The sequence below is a fragment of the Dendrobates tinctorius genome, unplaced genomic scaffold (assembly GCF_039654945.1).
Source record: "Dendrobates tinctorius isolate UK_male_01 unplaced genomic scaffold, ASM3965494v1 ptg000070l, whole genome shotgun sequence".
Taxonomy (NCBI): Eukaryota; Metazoa; Chordata; class Amphibia; order Anura; family Dendrobatidae; genus Dendrobates; species Dendrobates tinctorius.
The window spans coordinates 15,452,591-15,466,073 of NW_027361738.1; the positions used below are offsets into that span (position 1 = coordinate 15,452,591).

The 13,483-nt window shown below is 43.4% G+C and overlaps 1 protein-coding gene and 1 long non-coding RNA gene across 4 annotated transcripts in view; one reads left to right on the plus strand and one right to left on the minus strand.

The window, feature by feature from the left end:
- Window positions 1-220, minus strand: part of IGF2BP3 (insulin like growth factor 2 mRNA binding protein 3) — a 117,483-nt gene extending 117,263 nt beyond the window's left edge. The window contains exon 1 of the mRNA XM_073581423.1: window positions 46-220. Within this exon, the coding sequence (XP_073437524.1) occupies window positions 46-220 (175 nt within the window). The remainder of the gene's footprint in view (window positions 1-45) is intronic.
- A 582-nt stretch (window positions 221-802) lies between these two features.
- Window positions 803-13,483, plus strand: part of LOC141095433 (uncharacterized) — a 125,355-nt gene continuing 112,674 nt past the window's right edge. For all 3 annotated transcript variants that reach the window (XR_012233381.1, XR_012233382.1, XR_012233380.1), the window contains exon 1: window positions 803-1,820. This is a non-coding gene — a long non-coding RNA (uncharacterized lncRNA). The remainder of the gene's footprint in view (window positions 1,821-13,483) is intronic.

A 13,483-nucleotide genomic window follows, 5' to 3' on the forward strand; every position in this document is an offset into this window, starting at 1 on the left:
CACCCACCGGCAGGACAGTTGGGCGCCCGGGCCATCGCTCCTTACCTGAGAGGGTGTCGATGGCCTTCATCGCCCAGTTCTCATCCGGACAGTCCACAAACGCGTAGCCGGTCTTGACCAGGAACTGACCGGTGAAGGGGATCTTAGACTCCTTAAAGAGACTCTCCAGATCCGGGGGGCTGACGTTCTCGCTGAGGTTTCCTATATACAGCTTGTTCATTTTACAACCACCAAAAAAATGAAAGGGAAAAAAAAAAAAAAAGGAAAACCCCGAAATCGACCCCCAAAGCACGATCCCCAAGCTGCACGGCTCGCACGGTACGAGGGGGAGCGGCCGGGGACGAGGAGCAGTGAGCGGCGGAGGGGAAGGAGCAATCAGCGCTGCTCTCCGGATGTGCGGGCAGACGAGCGACGCTAGCAGGAGAATGGCGGGCTGACGAGGAACAAGGAGGAGGAAAACTACTTTTTGTCTTCTGCCCCCCCAATCCTTTTGGCACAGACAGACTGTGAAAATGTCACTGTACGCTGAACCGCAGGCGCCGCCTCTCCGTCCACGATCCCGAGGAGGACAAAAATCCCTTGAATATTCCGGCTTTTCTGAATGAGCCACGTGTTCAAACTACAAATCAACTTCTCACGTGAGGAATCCCAGCTCCTCAATTAGATGATAGTAGTAGATGCAGGGGGAAGAGAAGAAGTCAGGGAGGGGTGCAAGAGATTGGGCAGAGAGGGACAAGGGAAGAGGGGAGGAGAGTGATGGAGATGAAGGGGGAGGGGGAGGAAGACAAGTTTGGTTGGGGGTTGGTTGGTGGATTCCTCTATGGATGGATGGATGAATGGCAAGGAGGGGGCTGCAGGCAAGAAAGGGGTCACTTACTAGCAGGAAGGATCTCTCTATACACAGGACAGGACCCTCACCTGCAGGGAAGTTTAATGGGTTTACATTGGGTTTCATAGGACAGAGAATACAATAAGGAAGGGGAGACCATGAACATCTCTCTCCTCCCACGCCCTCTCTACCTCCTCCCTCTTGGGTGTGCGTAAAAAATCCCTCTTTCAAGAGGGGGAGGAGGAGGTCGTACAGTTGCTGTTTGCCATTATGGTTTGAGCTCTGTGAATTGGTAGATGGCTCTCAGTGAATAGGGTGGGGGGATGGAGAGGTGGCTGCTGGAGGAGGAGGAGGGGGCGGCGGTGTGGTGGTGGCTCCAGTGCAATCTTATAGACCAGGAGACCTGCAAGAATGTATGGGCTGCAGCACTGATCTTCGTGTTTGGTGGCTTTCTGGGATCCTCACTCCAATTGGCTGCTGGGCGGTGAATGACAAGGAGTGTGGGAGGCGGAGGTGCCAGTGGGTAATACCAGGGACTTGCCTGCTTCGTGCTCCACGTATCGTGCTATTCAATAGTGTGACTTATTTGCCATTACTTCCTCAGCACATCTTCATCAGGAGCCATCCGATTCCCAATAAACGGAAGAAAACAAACAAGATGTGAACAGTGTACTAGTGGCAGAAGAAGGCTGTTAGGCCACATCATCTGTAGCCCCGACACACAGGGACACAGGCAGCAGCTCTTTAGTAGCAGGCTAACGGAGCCATTCATAATTTTGTGCTTTGGTCGGAAATACAATGGTGGGTCTGTGGGGGAGGGGAGAGGGATGGGAAGAGGCTGCCTCTAGTAAAAACAATGCTGAGTGGAGGTGCAAGAGTCTGCACTGGTGTTAAAGCTTGTGTTTTCCTCACTCAGGAGCCTCCTCACTTGTTTCTGCATTGGTATTGTTCACTTGTTGCAGATTTAGTTTTAGTTGGACCTAAGAATCTTGTAAGTATGAATTCTGGTTTATATTAGTAATAGAGGGTGAAACTCCTGGATAATTGTTTAGTAAGATATCTTTTCAACAGGCTTATTATGCTTTCTGATTTATTTGTGGCACAAGTAACTTTTCACTTTATGTATATATATATATATATATATATATATATATATATATATATATATATTGGAGTATATAAAATATAGTGTGTGTATATATAATGATGCAAGTGAACATTATAAGACACATATATAGAGATATAAAGTGTGTACAGTGGTGTCTAAATATTGTGTGTATAATATATATACACACACATCTGTGTGAACTATAAGACTATTATGAGTGTTTATTTGCATAGATGTAATGTGTTTGCAGCAAATGTCAATATATTAATATATTATTTGAGGATATAGTTTGTGTGTATGAATAAATATGTATTATGTTTGTTTATAACCACACACTATACACCCTTTATACTTAGACAAACAATATAAAGTGTGTGTATATATACACGTAAACATTTATAGTGTGTGTATGCAATAAATATTTGTATGTACAGATTAGTTTACATACATCATTATACATATAGAGTTTATATATTAACGTTTGGACAGTGTAGTGTGTATAATAGTAATCTCAATGTACGGTGTGTATGGAGTTGTATATAAAGCGTGCACACATGGATCGTGTGTGTATATATATATATATTCTATAACTGCTGCTGTACATTATTTGTGATCCGTTTCCACCTTGATCCTTGTGTCCTCGCACTTTTCGCTGCTCCTTCTCATGTAATTGTGTCTTCCCTTGTTGATACTGTTTTTAACTCAGGAAACATTAAATCGGACTTTGCCGTCCCTGTCCCATGTTACTTTCTCCTCCTGTGATGCGACTATGGCTGCTCCAGATTAATAGTTCGTCCTTCTTAGGAGTGCTGCTGAGGTGCCCACACTATTATAGCTGCCGGTGGCTCGGTAATTCCGTGTGACCCCGGGTGAGGCTGGTGCCCTCCGTGCAGCCGCTCCCGGGGGTGAGGCTGCAGCACCAGCAGGCCGGGTCTGTGTGCCAGCCGGTGCCGCCGTTATGACACAGCCTCTGACTGGATTGGGGCTTTGTTCCCGCGCTGTGGAGCCGCCGTGCGCTCGGTGTGAGGCAGCTGCCCGCAGTGCAGGGTTGCAGCAGCCGCCGCCATGAGTGTGTCATACATGTGGTGGCTATGGAGAAGGGGGTGTGTGACATGTAATGGTGACTGCGGCCGCTAACAGCCCGCACCGGAGCGCCGAGCTCGCGGTACATTGCGCTTATTGCCCCGAACACGTCCAGCACACGGCGGAATCTTCCGCCTCGGTGAGCGCTGAGCCCCGTCACTCAGCGGCGCCGTGAGGAGGAGAAGCAGCGGCGCACGGAGCAGCGCGAGTAGTAGTGCGGCATTAAGTGCCCGTGTGTAAAGCGTCGTGTGAGCGGTCGCTCATTGGCTGGCAGCTGTCTCTGTAGCTCCTCCCCTCAGCCTCGTTCGCGTCCGCAGCACTGGCTGACTGGTTTGTTTCCTTTCCTCTCCCCATTCATTGGCTTCCCCGCGCTCACTAGAGCTGCTCCTCTGGCGCCAAGTCAGCGCCCTCACCCCATCCTCCCATACTACTCCGCTTGTTTACCGTGTCATTATTGTCCTCCTGCACTTGGTTAAATATATGGGCAGCACACACTGCACACATCGGGCTCCGCTGGGAAGGGTTAATGTGGGGGGCAGCACACTGCACACATCGGGCTCCGCTGGGAAGGGTTAATGTGGGGGGCAGCACACTGCACACATCGGGCTCCGCTGGGAAGGGTTAATGTAGGGGGCAGCACACTGCACACATCGGGCTCCGCTGGGAAGGGTTAATGTGGTGGCAGCACACTGCACACATCGGGCTCCGCTGGGAAGGGTTAATGTGGGGGGCAGCACACTGCACACATCGGGCTCCGCTGGGAAGGGTTAATGTAGGGGGCAGCACACTGCACACATCGGGCTCCGCTGGGAAGGGTTAATGTGGGGGGCAGCACACTGCACACATCGGGCTCCGCTGGGAAGGGTTAATGTGGGGGGCAGCACACTGCACACATCGGGCAGCGCTGGGAAGGGTTAATGTAGGGGGCAGCACACTGCACACATCGGGCTCCGCTGGGAAGGGTTAATGTGGGGGGCAGCACACTGCACACATCGGGCTCCGCTGGGAAGGGTTAATGTAGGGGGCAGCACACTGCACACATCGGGCTCCGCTGGGAAGGGTTAATGTGGGGGGCAGCACACTGCACACATCGGGCTCCGCTGGGAAGGGTTAATGTGGGGGGCAGCACACTGCACACATCGGGCTCCGCTGGGAAGGGTTAATGTAGGGGGGCAGCACACTGCACACATCGGGCTCCGCTGGGAAGGGTTAATGTGGGGGGCAGCACACTGCACACATCGGGCTCCGCTGGGAAGGGTTAATGTAGGGGGCAGCACACTGCACACATCGGGCTCCGCTGGGAAGGGTTAATGTGGGGGGCAGTACACTGCACACCGGGCAGCGCTGGGAAGGGATAATGTGGGGGGCAGCACACTGCACACATCGGGCTCCGCTGGGAAGGGTTAATGTAGGGGGCAGCACACTGCACACATCGGGCTCCGCTGGGAAGGGATAATGTAGGGGGCAGCACACTGCACACATCGGGCTCCGCTGGGAAGGGTTAATGTAGGGGGCAGCACACTGCACACATCGGGCAGCGCTGGGAAGGGTTAATGTAGGGGGCAGCACACTGCACACATCGGGCAGCGCTGGGAAGGGTTAATGTAGGGGGCAGCACACTGCACACATCGGGCTCCTCTGGGAAGGGTTAATGTAGGGGGCAGCACACTGCACACATCGGGCTGAGCTGGGAAGGGTTAGTGTGGGGGGCAGCACACTGCACACATCGGGCTGAGCTGGGAAGGGTTAATGTAGGGGGGCAGCACACTACACACATCGGTCTGGTCTGGGAAGGGTTAATGTAGGGGGCAGCCCTCTGCAGACATCGGTCTGCTCGAGGAAGGGTTAATTTAGGGGGCAGCACACTGCACACATCGGGCTGAGCTGGGAAGGGTTAATGTAGGGGGGCAGCACACTGCACACATCAGGCTGCGCTGGGAAGGGTTAATGTAGGGGGGCAGTACACTGCAGACATCGGGCTGCGCTGGGAAGGGTTAATGTAGGGGGGCAGTACACTGCACACATTGGGCTGCGCTGGGAAGGGTTAATGTAGGGGCAGCACACTGCACACATCGGGCTGCGCTGGGAAGGGTTAATGTAGGGGGGCAGTACACTGCAGACATCGGGCTGCGCTGGGAAGGTTTAGTGTTGGGGGGCAGTACACTGCAGACATCGGGCTGCGTTGGGAAGGGTTAATGTAGGGGGGCAGCACACTGCACACATCGGGCTGCGCTGGGAAGGGTTAATGTAGGGGGGGTAGTACACTGCAGACATCGGGCTGCGTTGGGAAGGGTTAATGTAGGGGGGCAGCACACTGCACACATCGGGCTGCGCTGGGAAGGGTTAATGTAGGGGGGCAGTACACTGCAGACATCGGGCTGGGTCTGCTCTGGGAAGGGTTAATGTAGGGGGGCAGCAGACTGCTCCACAATAGGAGGGAATGAAGAGAAAGAAACATATAACGTGGGGGACTGGAGTGACCCAGCAGAGGAACAGTCCTTGGAAGGGGTTAATAGAGCATTCAAATGATTCCAATGAAGATTCCTCCTGGAAGAACAGAGTCTGCTGTTTGGAAGAATTTACATTTTTTAACAATTTGCTGCCCCTGGTACAGAAAGGACGGTGCACATGGAGGTCTTTGCACAGCGTGCAGCAATTATTGGGTTGGGATTTTGTTTTCGCTACTTGTACTAAAGCTTTTGGAGGTTATGTTTGGTGGGAGGCGGGTTCTTCGAAAAGAATGGTGTGTGCACTCTCAGGGTTCCACATAAACAGGAACACGTGGCGAGCTGGAGTTGGCGCACAACATGTAAATGCACTAACTTTGTACAATGCCAGGGGGGGGGGGGGGGGGGTCCAGCTTGTACCGCTTCTTCATATCAACCTGTACCCGATACGGGGGGCATAGAAAGTGCAACTTCTAAAGATAGTTAAATCATGTAGCATGGCAATAAAACAATTCAAATTTTTATTATCGCGGCCAGCCAAAATCTACCTGACGTCAGACAAGAAGCTTCCGAGGTTACGCCTCCATCTGACCATCCGTAACCGTCATATACAGAAATCTAGTGGGTTCTTCAGAGCTGAAGATTCTTCATTAAATGCCATTACTTGTGGAATACTTTCAACTTGTTTCCCTTCCTGAGAATATTTCTTTAGGATAAAACAAGACAATGGTGAAATGAAGATCTGGCTCTAGCTGCTTCCAGCTCCTTATAACGTGATTCTGCAATCTGATCTCTACCGGGGCAGATGCTGCTTCTCTGTACAATCGAATATTAGTCGAAAATAATTACTTAAAGCGATGTTACAGTTTCAGCAAATAACACGTTGTGTAAGGAATAATTACCGTACGTCGTTTTCTAGTAAACTTTCTGCACTGATACAATGTGATTTTTCAAGACTTCTTCTTGCACACATTTATTGTGCCCCTACATTGTTACCTTCCAGGGGATAACACAGGTGTAAGAGTAATACCATATAGGGGATGTGCACACTTGGCATAACTCCAGCATCTTTTTTATGCATATTTTAAGCAGCGTACCAGCAAAATCAATGAGATTTCTGAAATCTCACGCACACGCTCCCTTTTGTGTGTGTGTGTGTGTGTGTGTGTGTGTGTGTGTGTGTTTGGAGCCCTGCTGCATTTTAGTCAAAAGCAGTATGTCAATTTTTTTGTTTTAGAATATTTGCAGCATTTTTCACCCATTCAAATGAATGAAAACAAAAACACAAAAGTAAAACTGCACGTATTGGACTCAGCATTTTTTCTGCCAACACTTGTGTAGAAAAATCCACAGCAATTATGCTACGTGTGCACGTACCCTTTTATAGAACACTCAGCACTGTGTCCTGCTCCTGTGTTCCCAAGACACCAAAAAGACAAATTTTAATCGAAGAGAAGTCAACAATGAAGTTATCAGGGAATCATTCAGAAGTGATTGTGAAATCTGTACAAAATTCATACACAAAGTACAAGGGGAGGTTTATTATTACGTTTTATTTGCGGAAATTATGAAACCTGTTTAACCTGTTTTAAACTTACCACCAATCTGACCCAAAACTGTGTTCACATGGAGTTTATTGAGGCGTTCAAAAACAAAGTTTTTCATGCAGAACCAACTTCTGTAAATGCTTTTTTTGGAGGGATATATACATATATATTTTTTTTAACAAAATTTTCAAATCCTGAATATGCTTTAAGGTCTGTGCACACATTGCAATTTTGTTGCAAAACCTGAAGGATGTCCTAGTACCAGCAAAGTGCACCTGATCCCTGAAGTCTCTTGCACACGTTGCTTATTTTTTCCTTGCAGATTTGCAGCAGGTTTAAATCTACAGCGGCCAGCGCTTCAGTATTTGCAGCAGATTTTTTTCTGCTTGAAATAATGAACATGTGCGCACACACTTATACGTTTTGAAAAAGTTGTTTTTTTTCCCCAGAAAAGTCATTGCCTTTTTTTTTTTTTTTGAGCAAATTCCATCAGGATCTGCTTCAAATCAGTAGATTTCCCATACAAATGAATAGAAGAAGGTTTTTGAGAAAGATTTTAAAGCTGATCTGCTGAAACAACAACTCAGTGCGAACATAGCCTAAGGGTGTTACTACAAGTTCACTTATTGATTTAACCAGACAAAAATAAGTGAAATATCAGTCTAAATTATTGTATAAATAAAGTGATGGCTGAAATCTGAGCTGCTAGTCTACCTTAGGCTCTCTTCACATGTCCAGTAGTCATTTCCAAATTTGTATCTGTTTTGGCATCACAAAAGCGGAAATAAAATGATCCTGTACAGGTCCATTTATTTGAATGGGGACAGAAAGATTCTAAAACGTCTTCCATTTGAATGCAATCCATCTGCAATCAGTTTTTTAGGTGGATCAAGAAACACAGTCTGCAAAACTTTTTGCCTGGCCACAAAAACAAATAGCAACTGGATATATATTTTTTTTTTGTAGTCTATGGGAAATGGATATTAACGGATAGTCATCTATTATGTCATAGGTTAACCAATCCATTTTGGGAACTGTGCGTGCCCAGAACACTGGAGGTGTGTCCGTTTTTGCGCTGTTTGAAATGGATTCATTATTTTTCTCCTTATTTTTTTTTTATTATTGTTGGATCCATTACAATCAGATGACAGCTGGACCTAACGATCAATGTCTAAAATCTGCCTGCCAATAACAAGGAAACGTGCAAACAGCATCTGAAAGACAAATTGAGTATAGAGGATATCATTTTTTTGTTTAGGACGTTTGGGATCACAAGTGGTTCTGTGGGTGCAGACAGCCAACTCGGACCAATTTTATCACCTGTAAGATTGGTCAGCAATCTGTGTGCGTAGATCTAATTTTCGTACTCCAATCATACGCTTTTGACTATTACCCAGAATCACTTCAAACAGAACAAATATCAAAGTTCTAAATCTGATATTAAAATAACATCCCTCACCTTCTCTAACCGTAGACACATTTCTCTATAACAATGTGCTTCCTTATAAGCAGATTGCTATTTATTCCCTATGGTCTAACCCTAAATTGCACCAGTAAGGAATGTTCTGAAAACCCCAGGCAAGTTCATATGATGTATCATAATAAGAATGTGGTTGTAAGTTGGAACCATTGTGGGGTTTATGCAAAACAAACTTGATCTGCAATGAATAGAGCAGGAGCGACATACTTTCAGCATGCTACTGTTTCCTCTAAAATGGAGGAATTCCTATTTTCAAATTCAAACCATATGTCTGCAGTGTATATGTAGAGACTTACTATGTTGGGTATGTGTCTCCCTGTGCTAGGAAAAATACATATGTTGACAACAGAAATAATACATATTTGTTGGTCTTCAATACATTCTTTATACAAGGCATGGAGGACCGACCTTGTGTAGAATATTGTGCCACCATATCAACATGTCTTTTCAAAAAATGTTATTTATTTAGGTCAGTTACTGTATAATGTGTATGTATGTGTATACATACACACATTCTCAACTTGGTATACTCTTTCTTTCAAGGTGTATGACATCTGCCATAAAGGAACATAGGTCATGCGGTCAGAAAAATGTAACCAATACGTAAATGGCAGTGTTGCATAATAAATTGTTTTGAGTTTTCATGCCTGTTTATACATATGTATACGTTTGTGTGTATGTATATATACGTATTTAATACATGCCTCCTTTTAAAATGCTTTTGTTCATTTTAGTACGTTACACGTTTTCATGTGTTTACAATAATGGTGGCATGTATGACTTAAATGCTATGTCAACTTCAACCATTTTTTTTTAATCTTAACTATTATTAAAAAAAAAAAAAAAAAAAATCAATCGTTGTTACTCCCATTTTCTATAACTTTGTTATTGTTCCAATACTTGAACCAACATCAAATATTAATGGAAAAGGAAAGGAATTGCAGAAAAAAAAATCTGTTTTTAAAACAATTTGACCATTTTGCGTTTACTTCTCTTGTACAGAACTACGTGTCTCTGTGGGGGCAGACTTCATGTAAGCTCTTTGGGTTCTCAGATCTACAATCATAAATTGCTCCTTTCCATCTATTTTCTTCTACTGTCTGTAGGTTATCAAGACAAGGGGCAGAGGGAAGAGAGAAATAGTTGAATAAAGGATCAGATTGCAAAAAGGTTGTTTTTTTGAAGTGTATAACTAGGAAGACACCCTGGTTTGCATAGGATCTGCATATAGAAAACAACAGTATTTGGTTTTGGTTTCAGTCTTGGATTAAATGTTTTTGCTTTAATGCCACTCAATGGAAAAATGCACATGCCCTTTAAGGTGCAAATTTGGTAAGGTAATGTAAACAATAACCTATATTAATATTTTAATATTTAGAATAAAAAGCTATTATATATTCCTTAGTCTAAAGTTGAGTATAGGCATATAGAATTCCCTCCATACATATTTTTCTTTCCATGGTCTTTAAAGGTTCTCTCAAATTCCAAAATCTAATATGTAATATAACAATAGATATACTATTTCATAATATGTGATATAGTGATGATATAGTATAGGTATACTACACCATATATAGTGCATAGTATGATATAGCAATGATATACATATACTATATTACAATATACAGTAGATAATTGTTAGATGTTCTATACAAAAAGTAGAGTACACAGACAAAACATTGTAGGTGTGCCTTTATTCCTTTTCGAACATGTACAGTACATTATTTTTTTACAATGACCATCTTTTATTGCGCTTAAGTCTAGTTATCAAAGCAAAAAAGATATCAGAAGCATGATATACATAGGCATCTCATATTTTGTCTGCTTACCTTTTGAGCTTTTTAGATGCATATTTCTTCAACATTAAGATTGATAGGTTTCATATTTTGTAATTTTGCACCATTTTCTCTGCTCAAGTTGTAATAAAATATATGACCGTAAACTTTTAAGTATTCAGTAAAAGAAACTGTTTTCAGTGTCTCAGACCCAGTTGGTAGTCACATTTTCTGTTAATATTCTGAATATTATTCTAGTAGTCTATGGGAAATGAGAAAGGTAGTTTATTAGTACTTTAAAGTTGGAATCTAATGTAATTGAGTTAAGTGTGCCAGTAACTCATGCGTGAAATTCCTCAAGAGAGAACAATAAAACCTGCACATTGCTGAAATGGTAGTCACAAGTTATATATGGCTGGGAGTGTCTGCAGCCAGGGTTGCACATCAAAGATGGCTGGCTTAAATTCCAGCAGCAAATTTCTCAGACCTGAGATGTGGTAGGGTTGTCAAGAGCTATTATCATTGCTTAGGTCAAAAGGCCACAATTCTCAGTGTAAAATATTTTCTTCCTTAAAGGGAACCTGTCACCAGGTTTTGTCGATATAAGATGTGGCCACCATCTTTCAGGGCTAGATAAGCTCCCAATCCAACCTGAAAAATAAGCTTTATTATACTCACCCCGGGGGGCAGTCCAATGGGTGTCACAGGTCCAGGTCCAGTGCCTTCCATCTTCTTGCGATGCCGCCCTCCTGTTGCTTCATGGCTCCTGGCATCGATCTCCTGCACAGGCATACTTCTCTGCCCTGTTGAGGGCAGCGCCATGTACTGCAGTGCGCTGGCGCTGGGCCTCTGTAACCTTTCCCAGTACCTGCACACTGCAGTATTTTGCTCTGCCCTCAACAGGGCAAATAAGTGTGCCGGGGCAGAAGTGCGGTGTCGGGGAGCCATGAAGCAAGCAGGAGGGCGGCGATCATAAGAAGTTGGGAGACGCCGAACCCAGACCTGTGACACCTATTGGATCGGACCACCACCATGGGTGAGTATAATAAAACTTATTTTTCAGGTCGGATCAGGGGCTTATCTACAGCATTTATAGAATGCCATAGATAAGCCCTGAAAGGCAGTAATCGTATCTTATATCAGGTTCGCTTTAAGGTAAATTTAAGCATTCTGTGAACATATGTTGGCACATTGTCAGTTTCTTGTACTTCAAAGTCCTGCAAATCAAAATGTACTTACATTATCTTTGCATTCAAATGGAAATAAACTGTTAACACTTTGCGAAATTTCTGTAAATACTTAGAAAACAATTGCCCTATGGTGCCTGTTGTTTGACTGCACACTGTCTTGTACTCTGTGTGTTTTATTTATATTATTGCATTCTAGTTTGTTACTTTGTAGCAATTCATAGTGATCTCCATGACACTTTACCTCCCACAACAGATGTGTCAGCTGTATGTTGATTTGTCTTCTGTGTACTGGTGGCAGTTTTGTTCTTGAACTTGGTAGTCAGAATGAGAAAACATAGTAATAACATGACCATAAATAAGGGATTTAAACATTTCCATTTTAGAAGTCTAGTCATCAGTGTTATCAGTGTATGGGTGGAGGTTTTTAATTACATTAAAGGAATTGTCCCATGAATAAAGTTCATTTTAATCAACAGATCTTGGAACAATAATTTCCACAATTGGATGTTTTGTTGTTTTTTTTTTAAATGTTCCTGTGCTGAGATAATCTTATAAATGTGCCCCTGCTGTGTACGGTGTAATGGCTCTGTGACCGTGCAGGAACATGGTCTGATCACACCACAGCTCCTGGGCAGGGGAGGAAGGAAAATAGTATACAGACAGGACAGCACAGGATTGCAAATAATTCTTTCTTTGAGGTAAAACATTTTGTAAAAACGGGCATGGAGATGCATTATCTCACAAAAAGAATCATCTGTGATCCCATGCCGTAATGTCTGAATACTCTTTTCCATCCTCCCTTGCCCAGGATCTGTGGTATGATCAGACCATGTTCCTGTACGGTCAGACACGGCCATTACACAGTACACAGCAGGGACACATTTATAAGATTATCTCGGCACAGGGACATGTTTTTCAAACACATCCAAATGGGGGAAATAATTAGTATTCTAAGATGTATTGATTAAATTCAACTTTAAAATTAACTTTGTTCATGGGAAAACACCTTTTAGTAAGCTGGGACATAAAGGACTAACACACAGACTTTTACATGAAGTCTTTTCATAGAATTGTAAATGATCAAAATGAAGGTGCATACTTCTACTTTGTTTTCACTAGGTTTTATTTCCTAAGATTTGCTTTTTTGCACTGCACATCATGTTTACTAGAAGGGAGAAGAGCCACAATGCAACCTATAGAAAAAAATGCTATAAAATCTCATATACACAAATAGTTGATCTAGACTCCAATGGCTATCTGTGAACGCACATCTGATCTATGTGGTCAAGTAATGCTGTGATATATTTGTCTTCATTATTGTACACATTTTGTAATACATAAATTAATTTACTATTTTATGTCAAGTTAGGATGAGCTAATGAATGTGTGTCTGTGGGAACCTTTCCATAAAAGAGTCTGATGTTTTACTGGTCTTTACTGAAGATCATAATAGTAAATAATCATTCTGCATGTTATTACACAGCATTTGATTTCTTAGATATTTATTCAGATGCAACATGTATAAACAACTACTGAATCCTTTGCCATAGCTATCTGAAGACCTTACCTGCATGCTGTTTTATCTGAAAAAAAACCCATGTTTTGAATACACTGGAATATAATTTTTGTACAATAATGTTTTTAGTGTGTGTGTATAAAATAAATAAATATATATATATATATATATATATATATATATATATATATATATATTTTAAGTATAGATTTTCCAGACAGTGCAACTATTTTGAGTCATGGAGTAAAAAAAAAGAAGCTGAAATGAACAAAACACATGAGCTGAATGTTTTCAGATGATCAATCTATCCTGAAACAGACTATGTGCCCCCTGGGTCAGCATGCTAATGAGGGGCCTTGGGTGGTAGAATCTGGGAAATTCTCATGTAGCACTGAGGGTCTCACATGCATGTTGCAATGTGACCAAACAAGAGGAGACTTGCTATGCAGTCCTGGAATTTTCAGGTTAAAGCAAACAATGAGAGAGGAGGAATGAACTTACAACCATG